General features: G+C 39.6%; 1 protein-coding gene across 1 annotated transcript; it reads right to left on the bottom strand.

Moving 5' to 3' along the window:
* Window positions 1-8,928: 8,928 nt before the first annotated feature.
* On the bottom strand, window positions 8,929-11,001 carry LOC145772662 (uncharacterized). Its single transcript, XM_082584532.1, has 3 exons — window positions 10,880-11,001; window positions 10,102-10,374; window positions 8,929-9,825 (listed from the first exon to the last, which is right to left on the bottom strand). Exons 2-3 carry the CDS (start codon window positions 10,289-10,291, stop codon window positions 9,014-9,016), a joined length of 1,002 nt encoding a protein of 333 aa, XP_082440658.1. The 5' UTR covers window positions 10,292-10,374; window positions 10,880-11,001; the 3' UTR covers window positions 8,929-9,013.
* Window positions 11,002-18,323: the final 7,322 nt, after the last annotated feature.

The following is an 18,323-nucleotide window of genomic DNA, read 5'->3' on the forward strand; positions in this document are numbered from 1 at the left end:
AAAATTGCTCTGCTTTAAAATTTTTATGTATTGTTTTGGTTGCAGCAATATCACTAAGTGTTTCCTGAGCTACCTTTGTTATATTGCATTGCTTGGAACAGTAAAAATATTGCAAAAACAAAAACACTAACTGTTTGAAATTGTGTGTTTATCAGAGTGTTTTTCATGCAGTAAACAAACTATAAACATCTGTGGCCCGGTAATAAAATGAATTGTTGGTATGACCAAAGCAACCTACTTCCAGTGGAGACAAGTACATTAGCCAGCAAAACTTGCAATTTTTGCATCGTTTCAACGTCCAACGATGTTGAAACGATGCAGAACGGACAACTTTGCTACCCAGGATTATGCGTTGAAAGAGCATTTAAAACGGTTTCACGTCAAAACAACTTAGGTGTACAGTAACTTTGTGCTCAGAAAACGACCTTAATGTTTAAAACGCTACAAAGTAGCTTGCAGTCTTTTTCATGACGACAAAATGTTAAAAATATGTCAAAAAAGCACCTAGATAAATACCTAAATAATATTGTTACAAAAGGTCATTGGTTTGACTCCATTTCTCATTAATTTCTTGATGAAAAGTTTCGTTTCGGCCAAAAACATATTTCTTTTGAACAGCCCTGGATAAAACAATCACATAGATTTAAACAAAGTAACAGTTTTGTAAGGGAAATCCCTGTTGGATCGCTTTGCAAAGCGAAAGCGTTTAGTGTACGTTGAAGTTTTCCCAATTGAATTTGACCTATAGGGCGTAACCAAGAGAGGCAATTTCCCCCTATCCTGTACACTTTCTTGATCCCCTCTTGCCCTCCTTGTGAAAATGCAGCTAATAAAACGCAAAGAAAAACAGTTTTTGATTGGAATTCCGTATCTCATAGGGCTCGCCCAACTTTCGTATTTGGTTTGTCTACTCCAGGGCTACTCAACTAATGTTAGCAAAGGTCCATTTTGACAAGTTGAATATTTTTGCGGTCCGGTGAATATTTCATATGCAACCACGAAAATTAAACAACCAGTAGCCTACGAGCACCGAAACACTTTTCAGCTAGCCTAGTATGTAACACGACTTGGATTTTTGTCTGACACAAACAAAGACATAAAAAAGAGAAAAAATGTATTGTGTTTCTTTTGTAGTGTAGCTGTGTGGATCGCACATCAGAGAAGACGGCAAAGCGTTGGGGGGTCTGGGGGCGAAGCCCCCAGCTCTTTGGATACTCACAAAAAATTGCTTTTCCCTAATGGAAATCTGTTTAAAGAGGCCCTAAAATATGGCAATGAGGTTATTCTTCCAGAAGCCCGAGGTCCACCTTGCGCAGAACACCCAGAAGGTCCGGATTCGGACCACGGTCCACCAGTTGAGTAGCCCTGGTCTACTCTATAGCAATATTGTTATTGCTTTTACAGTGAAATCCAAAACATATTGAATGCCGTACTCTATTTTTGTTAAATTACTGAAACTTTTTATTAAAACGGGATGCAAAGACCAATGCCCCTCCCCTGCATATGTCACTGGCTGTAGACTATTTTACAAAACAGCCTGAAACGAACAGAAAGAGATAGGTCAAATAATATTACAGCAGTCATTGACATTATTGTTGCCCACAATAAGCAAACGCGTACAGATTGGCATTGAGCCAAGGGCGTAGATATTATGCAGTATTGTTCTTTCATAGTAGTCTCATAAAATGACGTCAAGTGTCAATTTTCAGTCCAAACGTCGGTAGGCAAAACCAATTTCGATCAGTATCAAATTTGGTGCGTGACTTTCAAATGCCATGTCGGCCACAACAATGTGATAAGCGATCACTAAAATCTGTGACAAAAATGCTTCCCACTGTGGCAACGCTTGTGTGGAAAGCGTGACACTTGCCTGACTTCTAGCGGTGAAGTTCATCGCAGTTTGAAGATGTTTTCTAGATGTTCAAAGTTTCAAACTGAAACGAAGAAAGAAAACGCAAAATTTTTATAGTTTGTCTAAAATTTTAGTGATTTATGGCATTTTCCAGAAAAAAATACACAAAATTTTTAAACTTATGTTAAAAGACTGTTAAAAATACAACAACTTTCATGTTTTGATTTTTTTTGGCAGTTAAGCCTACAGTTCTCAAAATACAGCAGTTCAAACTTTAAGTCCTTTAGGGAGGGGATTTCAGTCCTTACCTGTTTTTTTTTGTATATTAGATAACTTATCAACTGAACTGAATTCCCGAGATGTCGGATGTATAGTATACTGGTTTATCACACTTAAATCACCTAATATTTGCAGATGACTTGAGTGCTTTTTGTGCTTCCAGACATGACATTATTTTCAACTATAGCCTAATAAAACAGTTAGATTGGTTCATCTATGTCGCAAATTTAAAGTTACGACTTCTCCATACTTGAGACTGTACATGTACAATACACAAATTAAATTTGTTAAACAACTGAAATATTTAGATATAGGCTACTGATTGATAATACCATCAGTGATGACGCTGACATTAAAAGGCAAGTGCGACCTCTTTATGTTGGTGCAAATCGGCTTAGGTCCAAGTATAGGAATATTGTTCTACCGAAGTTAAAAATGTACATAAATGGGTATAGGCTAACAAACAATTGCATGCCAATGTATGGTTTTCCGCAGCTATGGTCATGGCCGTTGAGAGGATAAGTAGGGCCCAGTAGGCTACCAATGAGATCATCAGACCCCAAACCAAGACACTTTGAAGAAAAATGCACTAGTGACTAGGCTATACCCAAGGAATATGCGGTGGTTTCTTTAAGTTCCCGAGCCCCTTAAAAAGGTTACAGGGCCCTAGTTTCAGTTCGGGCAAAGGTCTAAACGTAGGCTACCCTTTGAACACCCCTGTCTACGGTAGGCTACTGGCTATGGTGCAGCTTAGTTCAGTTGTTTTTATTTCTGACCATTACAGGAAAAACAATACACATCAACACAGCAAAGGTCGAGAAAAAGGTAGAAGCGACAAATCGCGAACGCTAAAACGTGATTGTGAACGAAAAAAGTTATTAATTTAAGTAGAAAGAAATTTGGCACGGTTGCAACACCTTCAGAAAAATTTAAGATGAAAATAAAAAAATAAAAAAGTTACAAACAAAAATAAAAACAATAGATCGACCTACTGTATTCAGACAATAGCTTTACTAGCCCACAGAGCTTTAGCTGATATGTTTAATTATCAGAGGTGGGCACCCGCTACTTTTAAAGTAGCGCGCTACCCGCTACCGTTACCCGCTACCGCTACTTGGGTCAAAGTAGCGCGTGCTACCGCTACCCGCTACCAATTTACAAAAGTAGCGCGCTACCCGCTACCGCTACTCGGGCCAAAGTAGCGCGCGCTCCCGCTACTTCTTCCGCTACTTTTGTCTATAATGACACTAGGAAACACTCAAGTCCCTAGTGACGCAAAAAAGACCTTGAAAACGAATGTTATCATTCGTTTACGCTGTCTTTTTAACGTCGTTATAGAAAACACATTCTAAAGGAAATTTATCGTTAGGCTACGCATCTTTCAAAAACACGAGTATTTCAAAATGAGAGTCACTAAGTCCGGCCCGCTTTCGCTTGAGCACATCTTTTCCAACAGAGAAAAGTCTCTCCACCGCAGCACTGGAAGAAATGGGGGTGTTGTATTTAATGAACAGATGTTTTAACTCGGTATTCGAAAAGCTCAAGGACTTGCTCCTGTCCGAAAAAAAGTCGTCCACAATTGTTGCTTCCTTCTGCACCGACGTTTCACGGGATGGCGTAAACACTCCAAAAAATACATCCTCGGAGTCATGACTGGTGTTGGTGTCACTCTTCTCGGTATCAACCTGGCTTGATGTCTCCCGCAACAGTGGAATTAGGCTACATCTGTCTGGACTTTTTCTCGCAGTGCGTCAGTATCATCCGTGGAAACGTAGTGCAGAAATTGTAGCCACAACGTCTTGAAGGAGGGATGAAGACATGATGCCATAACGCATTTCATGTTGTTGAAGCACTTGTTAAATCGTTTCTTTACCCCTTCAAGGACTTTCACTTTCAACTCCTCACAGGTCACAAGATCACTGATCTCGGTCAACTTCTTCCGGCAAATTGTGATGGTTGGAAGCAAGACTCCGTAATAGCCTATGCCTTGGACTCGCCCTGGAGAATGTCTAAAGCCTGGCAGATAGGCTTCATCACACGGAGATATTCGCCGAAGAAGTTGACGTCAGCCAGAAAAGACCGAAACTTTGCAACCAAGCCGATTATATAGCCTAGCTGCTTGACCACGCCAGTATTGCAAAAAAAAACAAGCATTTTTTTCAATTTAAATTAAAAAGTAGCGGGTAGCGGGAGTGCGACTGAAAAAAAGTAGCGCCTCTCCCGCTACCGCTACTTTGGAATAAAAATAGCGCCGCTACTGCAGCCGCTACTCCAACCAAAAAGTAGCAGCGCTACCGCTACTTTTACCAAAAAAGTAGCGCCGCTAGTAGCGCCGCTACAAAAGTAACGCGCTACTGTCCACCTCTGTCAATTATAAAAACTTATAGTCTACCGGTACCGTACTTTAAATCGCAGACAAGTTGCTTGCAACAACTCGTTGAGAATTATTCACAATTTGTCGAGATACGATATTGCTAGATAGCTAGAGTGTATCAGGTGCATAAATTGCTATTTCGTCTGTTTATGCCTTATGAGGCTTATGGCATAGGCTAAGCAGACGAAACTCAGCAACAATACTGCATTTAGCAATAAAACATTGTTATATTCCGTGCTGTTGCTTAGTTTTGTCTGATTGTAATACTCTGAATATTTGAAAGTGCAAATACAAAAATTCGTCTTAGGCTAGTTGAGTTCCAAAAAATGAAACTTTTTATCGCAGACGTTACAAAATGTTTTTTATTAGGCTACTGTGAAATTATTTTGAAACATCACTTGAAGACCAACGAAACCGCTTTCTTCGAAACTAAAATCAGTAGCCTAGGCTCTATAGGTACCATAAACAATGGTGACAGAAACTTGGCTTTAATTTTTGAAAATACTCCCACTGCCCAGTTCAGTATTTCTCACACTGTGTGCGGTTGAGTTACAGATCCTTCATAGGTGTGACACGAAACTATTTTGAATTTTAGAGAAGATAACCTAAATCGTTTGATAAAGAGGCGTGCGCAGAGATGGGCGTGATCTTGAAGATCACAAGTGATCTTGAAGATCACAAGTGATCTTGATTTTCAAGATCACTTTTATTTTGGTGATCTTGATCTAAGATCACTTTTTTTGTGTGATCTTGAAAGTCACTAAGATTAAGATCACATTGAAATTTCAGTTGACCTATTATATACTCATCATCATCATCGGCCATGCCTGAATAAGGCGTCGGCTACCGTGAGTTTCCACAACGATCAATTGTCCATACTTCTAATTAGGTTTTCAAAATTTTGGTTTGTACATGTTGAAAGATTTTTGAAGATTTCCAAAGGTGGACGTCCCCGGTGCCTCTGACCAGGAAATCGCCCCATCATTACCGAGTGTTCAATTCCGCGTTTGCGGTAGACATGCCCGATAAATGTCATTTGCCTTTTTTTGATAGTTGTGATGAGGACGCCAGGGGTGCACCCAGAGCGTCTCCACACTTCTTCGTTAGTGATTTTATCCATCCAGTTAATTCCCATCATTCTACGAATGAACCAAATTTCAGCACTGTTGATCTTCTTCTCTATCTTCGGGCATACAGTCCAGGATTCACAGCCATATAGCAGAACTGACCAAATGTACACATGTAAAATTCTTATTCTAGTGTTTAGAGAGATTGAATTAGATTTCAGTATTTTGTCCATCTTGATGAAAGCTTGTTTGGATTGTGCAATTCTTGATTTTACGTCGCTCCAGCATCGACCATTCGAAGTGACCATAGAACCCAGATAGTTGAAACTATTTACTTGTGAGACTGTTGTATTTTGTATTTTGATAGTGCATACTGGAGTTATTTCTTTTGATGAGATGGTCATGCAGAAGGTTTTTGTTGCATTCAAATTAAGGCCAAGGTTCTCACTTTGCTTAATGACTATGTTGAGTAAATTTTGTAAACTGAAGTTTGATGTGGCGATTAGTACTGTGTCGTCTGCGTATCTTATGTTGTTGAAGTGTTGTCCGCCTACAGAGACGCCTTCTTCGTCATCTAGATGTCGTAAGATATACTATAGAGACATTTTCGAATTATATACTATACATTTTCGAATTATATACTATAGAGACATTTTGTTGAACTGGTACTGTGCAAAGTAGCCTAATTAGTGGTAATTACTACCATTTAGCCACTATTAATATGACTCATGCGTCTAATAAAAGTTGGTTTGAAATCTCAATGAGTTTGGTTAGTGTTGCCATTTCAAAATTGAAAAAGCTTTGTGTGGTAACCAGCTTACCACTGCATATCAACACATGAAAAGAAATGACTAAAATTTGTTTACATTTCTGTTTTGCGAATTCTAAAAATTTGTTCGCTTTCGTCGATCCAATTTTCTCTTACGTCGATTTTATCTTAGATATTTGAAAAGTTTAGGTTGGCGATGCTAAAAAATGGACTCTAGTCGACTTTGGTCATGTGAAGTGGCTTACTGCAGACTGCAGTGAACCAACCAGACTTAGAATTGTTTAAGATATATATAGGTTAAGAATAAAAAAATAATACATAAAATGTGTAAATAGATGTTATCCCTTTTTGTATAGCCTACCGCTAGTTTTTAATTTTGTTTTCTACGGTACCCCAAAAAGTGATCTTGAAAGTGATCTTGATCTTCAAGATCACCTAAACAGGTGATCTTGCCCATCTCTGGGCGTGCGGGCAAGTTTTTCAGGGCTTGAATGCACACAATTAAAAGAGCGTATAGGCCATTTGGTTCCTTGTTGATTGATTGAAACTTTATCCTCGGACTGGGAAAGCTTCGTGCATAGCTTAATCCTGGCAGTTTCGCATACTTGTAGAGGCTTCGAATCACTGACGCAGGCCTGGTTACCGAGATTGACAGAGTGAAGTTTCCGATTGTTGAAGTCTTGTTGCCGGGGAATTATTCCATCCACTAGATGCCGCTCAATGGAGAGCAGTCCTTAACGTGCGTTGCTCAAGCGCACACCCCGAAAATCGAACCAACGCCGCTATTGACCTTGAAGTTTCTTCGTTCCAGAATTGACGCGCTAACCAATTGAGCTATCGGGGCGGACAGCGTTGTTTACAGTAGACTAAGATAAGCAGCCTAAATCTTTTGGACGTAGACTCGTAGGACTACTCCCAACGCCCAACATTAAACTGCGTAACAGCATAGTTTGTAGGCTACTTGTAGGCTATTCCGTATGTCACCAGCTTAAAATTGGCAGCCTAAAAACAACTGTTCAAATTAAGCATGAATAGCTCCTTATAGTCGAGACACAATGTAATGGACGTTGATAGTTTTTGGATAAACATGCGTCAAGAACTGGCCGTTGAGAAGATAATTTTGGCCAGGTACCAATGAGATCTTTGGGTAGGCTACAAAACCTAGACACTGCTAAGAAAAACGCATTACATTCAAAGAATACGCGGTGATTTCTTTAAGTTTGCATGGAAAGATCTAGGACCCCAAAATCACTCCAGGCCCGGATCTAAAAGTAGCCTACCCTCCTTTGGAATTTACTGATTAAGAATATTATAATATTGTTCGACAAGCCATTTGTATTCTATTACCATTTACCAAAGCCAGTAGCGGTGACAGGGGAGAGAGGGTCAACCGGTACTTTTAGACCCGGGATGGTTTCAGGGGCCAGTAGCCTAACCTTTCCAAAGAGTCGGGAAACTTAAAGAAACTATCTTGTATTATTTTGTTGGGTATAGTGTGTTTTGGTGACACGAGGATCTCATTGGTGTCGGGCCCAAACTGTCCTCTCAACGGCCCTGACTCAGGGCCGGATTTAGCTGATGGGGGGCCCGGGGCACTTTTAGATCGGGGGGCCCCCGTGCAAAAAAATTTTTTCGCGCCTACGGCGCGTAAAAACCATCTCTATGTCTACAGTAGCATCAGTCCAGTACTGCACAGCATTTTGCAGAAACTTTAAAGGTCAAAGGGAATAAGATAACACAAAATCACATTTTTTCCACATAGGGGGCCTTCAAAAGTCGGGGGGCCCGGGGCAACTGCCCCCTCTGCCCCCCCCTAAATCCGGGCCTGCCCTGACTACACCTTGCATATGCGAATCGGCTTTTTCTTACTGATCAAGCATCGAGTCAAGACTGCTTGTGCACAACAGTAGACTGCTTTCACATTGCAATACAGTAAAACTAAATGATTTTGCTGGTGCACATTGATTATAATCAAAGTTGACTTGCAGTAACTGCTTCTATCATGACGAGTTTGTTCCCCGTGACAGCAATTTTTCGAAAAAACATTAACCTAGTAAGTCAATGTGCAGCGGTAGATTCCGAATCTTTCAGTGCGCCGTTGTGCAAAAAAGTTTGAAAACCACTGCATTAAAATGTTTCTTTTTAATGATGTTTGACTACAATACTGCCTTGCCGGTGTAGTAAAAGCAATTAAACTGCTACACTACACCTGTATTAATTTTTTTATTTTATTTTCTAGTGAGTGTGCCCTAATTTCTTTCAGCGTACGCAAAGCTAAAACGTCTTAGAACCACTGGTCCAGTCCCAGCGCTTAATTCGCACCTTATAATCGCTCTACTGTCAGAAGGTGCAGTTTAGATTTTCTTCCATCCTCACTCAGTCATGATTAAATTTTTGAAAACGTTTGTATTATCTTAGCACGTCATAACTCAGCTTAACTGCTTCCAACGGCTTATGCTTGGTATCCAATAATATAGTCCTCGAATTCGATGCTTAAGGTTGCATTTATACACACTTACACAGGTTACGAAACATTCAACTGCTAGTAGATTAGATAGAGGCTTTACTCGAGGATGTATGCGATATGTCCACATCACAAGTAAAGTTTTATTTAGAAAGTGTAGAAGTAGACGCTGTACAAATAAAAAAGTAACAACGGAAACAAGTTTTAATTACGATATTAGTCCTTTGATCGTGTAAACTTCAATCATGAGTTCTTTCAGATAATCAATTTCTCTCGCAATCTGAGTTGCTTTGTCCTGGAGTTCTTTGTTTTTGTTGTCGAGAGCATTAAATTCTTCTTCTCTTTCATCATTTTCCTGACGTTTTCTTTCTCGGTACCTCGTAGCAGCATTTTTGTTTTGGGCTCGTTTGCGCTGTTTCTTTTCCTCGGTGCTAGTCACTTTGCTTTTTCGTCCTGATTGTGGCTTTGCTGGAATTTGAATGGCAACAGGCTCTTGTGGCACAGGAACAGTCTGAGACAGTGCATCCTGAGAAGTCTTTATTATAACGGAAAGTTCTGATGTATGTGTTTCGAGAGGAAAACTTAATACATTCTCAAATGAATTTAGGGAAACATTTTTAAGTGATATTGATGGTACAAGAATATCAGCAGCTGGTTGGACTTTTTCAGGTAGAAGTTCTATTCCTAACTCATTAAGGAAGTCTTCCGAAATGTCGTGATCCTGTGACAATGCCGTTTCTGGCAGTAAGGAATCTCCAGGTAAACCCAGAGAAATGTTTTCAGATGACCAGGAAATATTAGAATCTACACTTCCTGGAGATGCTACTCCGGAGTCAAAACTTCCAGCTGGTGATAATGGTTCTAAAGTCTTATTGCAACTGATAACCCATGGCATAACTTGTTTATTGTCAACTTTGATTCCCATGGAGACATCTTTTCCATTCATGTCAAATGCTTCTATAAGGTCTTCAAAGATGTTGAGGTAAGACTCATCTGTATTTACAGTAGATGTGGACACATCTAGAAAAGAAATACATTTAAAAATGGGAATACCAGAATGGTAATGACTAATAATGATGTGTCCCATTTCCAGCTATTGCATATGGTTTTTACACCAGCACTAACAGATTAGGTACACAAACACTTTAAGTTTTATATAGCCTACATAGAAAGGCATAATATAAAATCATCATATCAATAACATTAACACAACCTGAAGACTTGAAACTTTCTGGATAAGCTTCAAGGGTACACTACTACACATACATCAAAATATCCATAGTTTGCATTACTTACCATGATTGAAGTTCAGTTGAAACTTGTCCACATCCTCCTCTTTGCTTTGGGGGGCTACTGGCAAGTAACTGGTGGATGCCTGATCCACCTTTTCCCCAAATAACGACATTTCATGTCCCCACATTTGGGACTCCCCCTCCAGCAAGTTGCCCTCGAACAAGGCTTCTACTTCTGGATACATCAACTCCATCGTGTATTATTTTTTCTAGGATTGAGCCTAATATCTGGCTTGAAATTTTGGATTTCTCAGCGATTGGTCCATGGTGCAAAAAACTGTAAAAAGTAGATTAGCCCATGTTAAGTTTAATGAAATAAAGTGAACAGCTGTGATTTCCTCAAATTCACAAAATATAGCCAGCAAAAGCTCTTGTTTCATTGTCTGGTGATGTAAAAACGGTTTCCACAACAAGGTTTGGGAACATTTTTATGACTTCACTCAAAAACGTATTGTGAAATATTCTCAGACCATTAACAACCACTTACAAATTTACAGCAATTTCAAGTCACATTTTTAGGCATAGCCTACTCTTCAGACAATCAAGAAAATGAAATATCTTCTGACAGGGGACAAACCCACAACAATGCTTGATATGAACGACTCGGTTACATGTCTTGTAATACAAACGAGTTTATTTTCACACGAATCAGTTCAATCATCAACAGCTAAAAATCGATTTGGATCAGCTAGTACAGTAGCTGAGTAGCCTAGTCAATGTTTAGACAATTTTTAAAAAATTAAATCAAAAAGCAACAACAGAATAAAAAAACAATTACTTACTCCATGCTGGTGCACGGCAATGATACAAACGCGGGCATAATGTTGCAGTTTAAACGGCCATTTTGGGCCAAAATCTACAGCAAAATAATATAGCCTTGATTGTAACTGGAAATGTCTGAAAATGATTTTGTAAAAAATTCACAGCGCAATGAAAACAGGATATTGAATCGTTTACCAGGATACCGCTATTTATTCATCCGCTATTGACAAAAAATCTCTTACAAGCTTTTCAATTAAACATAGTTAAGAAGCTACCTAATTAATTTTTCACAAACGCATCAAAAAAAATCCATGACCTACAGCACTAAATTAATTTTTGCAAAATATGATAATTTACAAAGTAAATAGTTCAGCAATAGATTTTGGCTGATGCAATAATCAAGAAAAACACGCAACCAGCGCGTGATCGTGACGTAAGCTCACCGTGTCACAATGGGAGTTTCTGAGGGCGTATTCCACTATTTTTACATAACTGGTCAAAGAGCAAGCCCTTTGGCAGGGTTACCAGATTGGCCTTTTTAAGGCCAAATTTCTCGAATTTGGCCTTTTTTAGAGTCTTTTGGCCTTAGAAATTATACATTTGGCCTTTTTCTAGATTTGGCCTTTTTTAAATTTATTCTTCAAAATGCATATAAATCAATATTTCTCGTATATCGTAATCTTACCAGATGAAAACCATATTCACCATTGTTCTATGCATGTTCTATAGGCGTAATGTCTTGTTCAATACTCGTAATGTGACGCCAGCGCCGAGTCAGACTGCGCTCACCCTCTAAACTAGCTAGTGGTGCCAGATGTCACCACTGTAGCGGATTAAAGCTCATCCTCTAGGCCTACAGTTCTTTTATACTTGTTATTCTTCGGGCTACTTTCAGACATACTTTTGCTACAATTTATTAAAATCCTCTATCAATAAATATGAATAGCCTATTATAGATATAACTTTGATAGAAACAGGTAAATATCCATTTGGCCTTTTTTACCGTTCCATCGTTTTAAAAAAATGTCAAAAACCCACTGTTACATGGATATACAATACATGCGTACCTTAAGTGCTCAATACAAAGGATGACCACCTACCTTTACAGTACGGTATAACATCGTATCGTACTTCTTAATCTTTGTTCTCTACAGTAGTATCAGATTGTCAGGTTTTTGTATGTTTTACATAATAATTGTTGCAATTCGGTGGAGGTATTTACGTTTATCCCCGTCATTTCAGGAAAACTTTCGCCAGCCTATTCTAGCACACAATCACATATTGGTCGTTGGTTAATTCTTGGTCGCTGGTTTGAGTCTTCATCCTCGGCTTACTCAGTCTGAGAATGGAGATTCAAACCAAAAGCAGTTGTTTCTCAATCTCAGTGGCAAACCTTTTTTATTCATTGAAGTAGCATTGAAGTATGAATGTGTAGTTAGATTTACTGTTATGGGGTTGTGGCTGACTGATGACTGCTTATGGTCTTTCGCTATCATCCTGATTGCGCCATGATCTAACCAAAACCAACAGTTGTAGCCTACAATGCATTGTTTTGACAATTAAATTTACTCTACTTGTTGGTTAATATATGGCGCCGTTGAAACAAAATAAATTGACTTGACTTATTTAATATTTTCCTTGTTTGGCCTTTTTTTTGTATTATTTTGGCGTTAAGACCTTTTCATAGTCTGGCAATTCTGCTGCTGAATGCTGATATTCAACAAAAACAAATCCAAGCTCGGATTCTGGCACATTTAATCACTATTTACAATGCTTATTTTATTTTGTTTGAGTTTGGCTTATTTTTGGCCTTTTTTTTTACCTATTTGGCCTCAAGTTGGCCTTTTTTTTTGGTGAGTTTGGCCTTTTTTGCAAATTTTAGTCTGGCAACCCTTCCCTTTGGCCATGATTTCTTCGAAATGACGTGGGTGGATAGCCTAGTTGCTGCACAGGTTGACTGGCGTTTATTTAATTGTATGACCTAGCCTTGAGCTGTTTTACTTCCAAAGAATGGTAGCCTACTGTCTTCAAAGATCTGTATTTTTGGCTCAATCTTCGATTTTTTTGTAGCTTTAATCCTACGGTTTAGAGAGGCTGGTGGGCAGAAAATGGTATGGAGTGGAAGGCACATTTTGGGATAGAAAATGTCAAGCATGGAAGATTTGTATGATGAGATGGAAAGATGATAAGATAACAGTAGCCTATATGCTAATTCACTCCCAATTCCATCATCAACTTTCTAACACGGTATTCAGACAAATAAGCCTCTTACTTAGCTCTCCTGGGCAGTGGCGTAGCCAGAAAAAATTTTTGGGGGGGGCCAAATATTTGATGAATTGAAGAGAACGACAAAATGTTTGATTTAAGACATCACCACCTGATGTGCAGTGGCGTATCCTGGTGGGTTAAGCAAGGGAAGCAATAAAGCTGGTGGGGGTTAGAGCGTGCCGAAGGCACGCGTATTCTAGGGGGGTCCAGGGGCATGCTCCCCCGGAAAATTTTTGCAAAATTACACTTAAATAATGGATTATAACGCTTTCTGGAAACACTTTCAGGGTAATATTTGTATGAAACTTATTAGCAGATAAACAGCTATTAACTTATTAAAGGTAGCTCTTATCTACACACAAACGGGCAAAAACTGCGGCTAAAATTAGAGAACACAAAAAACTCAGCTACACAAAAACCCTACAGAGTAAGCGATTCTGAAATTGCTTCCACAGATTAGTTAAAAGAAGCGTAAATCGCGTAAACTTTGCGCGATTTACGATTTGAAAAATTTATTGGTGTCTTTTTGTGTGTCTAAAACAAGTCCTGGGGGGTGTTAATAGCCAGATGTCTTGGAAAACAATATAAATTTCTAAAAATTTTATTATATTTTCAACAAAGGGCTCAACTTCGGAATCCAAACTTTGAAAATTTGGGGGGGGGGCCATGGCCCCTTTCGCCCCCCCTGGCTACGCCTATGCTCCTGGGCCACATCACATCGAATCGGGCTTTCGCCTGAGGATGTGTTTTCATGTCCGATTTTCTTCATCCTATTATTATTATGATGACTGCTCAGTGCTCATCCACATCAGTATTGGAACTGGCAAATTCAATCCACAACACTTTTTATTAGGCTGTCATTTATTACCCTGCAACAACACTTCAACAATCGAAAAACTTCACTCTGCCAATCTCAGTAACCGGCCCGCAACTTTCCAAAAAGTACCATTAAAAAATTCCCTTTAAATTGTGTTTGATAATTACAGAAGAAAAGAGCAATAACAGTGGTGGAAATCAAACCGTTGATCAAACCCACGTCAATGAAATGACTACCATCGCCCTAACCCTCTGCACCAAATCAGCTCATGGCGAACCTATGACTTAATTCAGCTAGGATTTGCGTTTTTCCTGTGTTGCTTAAAAGTTGTTTTTTTAATGGTAGCCTACCTTTTGGAAAGTTGCAACCGGCCCTGCGTCAAGAGGTTCTACAAGTATGCGAAACTACCACGAATAACCCATCAAGGCTTTGTCACCGTCCGATGATAAAGATTCACAAAACGAAACCAATTACTATATGTGTACTGTGTTGGCCAGGGGTTCCCAACCTGGAGGCCATGGCCCCCTAGTGGAGCCCCATGAGCCTCTTTCAAGGGGGCCATGGAAAAATTTAAAAATATTAATTTTTTTAATTTATCATCTCTAAGTCCACTGGTCCACTCCAACACTATATAACAAAAGAAATAAATTAAAATTTAATAAAAACACTAGTACATTTTGCCTATTTAACTGACATGTTTAGGCTACATAGTCAAATCATCTCAATTTATCGTTAAGCTACAAGGAAGAGACAGCACAATCGTAGACTTCAAGGACATTATTGAAGGATTCATCAGAAAACTTCGCAGTTGGCAAAGAAAAATAGAATCGGGCAATTTTGCAATGTTTCCAAAGTTATTAGCAGTGTTGGATGGCAGAGATGTGGATCTGTCTGCTGACTTGAAACAATTAATTAGTGCCCACTTGGGAGATTTGATGCAAGAATTCAATTCAATTTATTTTTTGTTGCTGGCACAAACATGTACAGAACGGCAAAGTATGTCCCTGACATACCAGATCAAGCTGCTACACTAGTAAAAGATCCTTTGCATCGTTCTGTTACTAATCTTCCAGACACAAACGATGGTGTGCAAAGCGAAATCTTGAAGCTGCAAGAAGAGACGCAACCCGATTGAGCTTTGAGAAAGATAGTTTGACCACATAATGGGCGAAACTAAGTAAATCGTACCCTAAGCTGAAATTGTCATGCCATTGCTGTTGCCTTTTCCATCAACATATCGTTGTGAATAGGTTTATGGTTTGGTGGCCGTGCTTAAATTTACTTTCATTGACGTATCCTTTAAATTTACATCTCATGCACGTTTTAAACTTCTTTGGTTTTGCTGCCGTTTCCTTTTGTTGGTTTTATTCCCATAAACTGTTGGTAACTTTATCATTGCTGTTGTTTTCTGACAAAGAAAATTAAATTGAATTGAATGTGGGTTTTCAACAATGTTACTTGTACTCAGGGCCGGATTTAGCTGATGGGGGGCCCGGGGCACTTTTAGATCGGGGGGCCCCGTGCAAAAAAATTTTTCGCGCCTACGGCGCGTAAAAACCATCTCTATGTCTACAGTAGCATCAGTCCAGTACTGCACAGCATTTTGCAGAAACTTTAAAGGTCAAAAAGAATAAAATAACACAAAATCACATTTTTTCCACATAGGGGGGCCCTTCAAAAGTCGGGGGGCCCGGGGCAACTGCCCCCTCTGCCCCCCCTTAAATCCGGGCCTGCTTGTACTTCTGAAGACAAAGCAGTGCAGTGTCTTGGATATTCAATATGACATGCGGCTTGCTCTTTCCACCACCAAACCAGCAATTAAGACATTGTCAGAGCGAAAACAAGCTCAACCATCACATTAACTGCATATGCAATAACTAATTAGTGTACTATCATGTTTATTGTGTGTTGTATTTATATCATTCTAACTGCCGGTTACTGTATGAACAAGTTTTTTAATTGAAATGACGTTTCTTAATTTTTTCAAAAGGAAAAAAAATAAGGGGGGGGGCATTGATTTTTCAGAATTTTCAAAGAGAGCCACGGTAAAAAAAAAATTGGGAACCCATGGTGTAGGCCTACTTCTCTTTGTTTTTGCTTTATTTTTTGCTGGTTGTTTTTTGGGTTTTGTGGTGCTAACTTTAGACATATAGGCTAACCTACTACATGATTTACTACTCAGGCACACTTTGAACCTTTCATCGTCATGCTATTGTCTGTTTATCTAAGAATTTTCTACTTTTTCTAACGTAATGGCCTATGCCGAATTGGATTTTTTACTTTTATTGCTGTTTCACGTGTAAAACATACGGTAACCCAAATTTCTCATGTTACTGCGACATGCCACTACTACATCCCAGGTATCGATGCCTGTCATTTTTGCATTGATTCAACGTTGGCTAACGTTGGATCGGTGTGGAGGTGACGAGTTTAGCTGACTGGGGTCTAAAAGTATTGCTTTATCGACGCAACTTTATAGCAAAGCACGCTTGATATCTTCAAGACATAACTCCCTGGGTAAAATTGGATTTCCGCAAGATGATGATGTTGTTTTTGCTAGTTTGTTTTATTTGTTTTTATCATTGTTTTCGTGTCGTCAAGTTATAGCCTATCTATTTTGTGAATCGTGCAAGGTCTGGTGCGTTGCGCTTGAGATAGCTTTGCCCGTGGTAGGATTTCTGTGGGGTTTGCTCTGCTTGCCTTGCTCTTTTTTGCTATGAGCTATACGCATCAAGCAGGCCTGTAACTAGCTTGGAGCACTAGGGGGGGGGCAATAAGTATTCTAAAGGGGGCCCAACTTTTACCTTCCGTATCATGTATTTGTACACAATGTGGGTAAGATTTACGCAAAAAAATTAATCGTAATAGGCTACAGCGTTTTGTGAAGAAAGGGGCGTTCTTCCCGGCTATCAGCACAAGGCTGAGCACTCACTAGTACAGCGAGCAGTTGCGATTCGCTAACCATAACGGTGTAGCGAATCGCAACTGCTCGCTGTACTAGTGAGTGCTCAGCCTTGTGCTGATAGCCGGGAAGAACGCCCCTTTCTTCACAATGTCCTCTGCCCTGGCGCCTGCTGGTTTTGTTGGCTCTTTTCTTTCCACAAAAGAGCCTGTCTCCCTGGCCCGCTCCGCCATTCTAAATTTGCGCACGGGCCATATAGTGTTTCGATCCACACTCTCCCTCCACAGGTACCTCGACTCCCCAGCCTGGCCCTCGCGACCTAAGCTGGTGGACTTAACCCTCCGGGTGCATCGTCACCCCATAAATCACGCCGCTCCCCGCCGCCGCGGGGTGTGGCAGGCCGGTTTCTGAAAGTCTTCGACCTGGCTATGTTTGTTTGTACTCTCTCACCGTGTCAATCTTTTGTACCGTGCGCTACTGATGCGAATAAAACAGTTCAACACAAATACGGTGCGATACTGATGAGCCCAGCCTCATGGGCGAAACACGTGTCTATCGCTGTCAATTCTTGCTACAAATCGGCTGCCGAGAAACCTACAGCATTTACATTAGCATAGATTATCATAGAAACAGCAGCGTGAGCTGGCATCATAGAGTGAATTAACTTACATGCTGTAGCTTGAACAGTTATTATAATGACGACAGCATAGAAAGTGAGAAGCAAAATCATTTTTAAAACATCCGATGATCCGACCATCAACTAGTGATAAAATCGTAAAAATTGACATAGAAACCACAGCAAAATTTAAGATTTTGTAAGTTAGTTGATTCTTTTATTAGTTATTCCATTGCCTTTCATAAACTTTGAGTTCGTTTCAGTTTATTTACATTTTCCTCTAATGCGCTGCATAAATCACACAAAATATATTAGGCCTATAGGCCTACATAGAAAATAAGCGTTTGTTGTTTGTTTGAACTATGATATAATAGGGTTGGAGCCGCTGCACCAGTCACTCATCGTTTTGTAAATAATTGTACAATGCACCTAATTTTTTCTAGTTCAGAATCAACAATCATCTCTTCAAGATCAATCCTTTAATGATAATAGTGAGAATCTATTTCACACCATCAGTGAAATGTGTCCTCGCCATAGATAGGTTAGATCCTACCTTAACAGAAGGCATGGATGGACTTCACTGAATCTATTAACAAAAACGTCCACGTCTATTTTCTCGGTCAATTCCTTTTCAAACGCCAACAGAACCAAGTTCGTTTGGAGCATAGACCTGCGTGTAGGCTTGTCTATCCGAGATAAGACCGAGAAGCCACTCTCACAAACCGCACTACTGGACCCGAATGATGCCACAGTAGCGGCAAGCTTATATAGCCTACATTCAGGAATGCCAGTCGTTGATTGTACATTTCTTTCAGTAGGCTATAGCCTACTATATTGGAATCCTGGTGTTCTGCAACTTCC

Source organism: Aplidium turbinatum, chromosome 6, assembly GCF_918807975.1.
Source record: "Aplidium turbinatum chromosome 6, kaAplTurb1.1, whole genome shotgun sequence".
In the NCBI taxonomy this organism is placed as follows: Eukaryota; Metazoa; Chordata; class Ascidiacea; order Aplousobranchia; family Polyclinidae; genus Aplidium; species Aplidium turbinatum.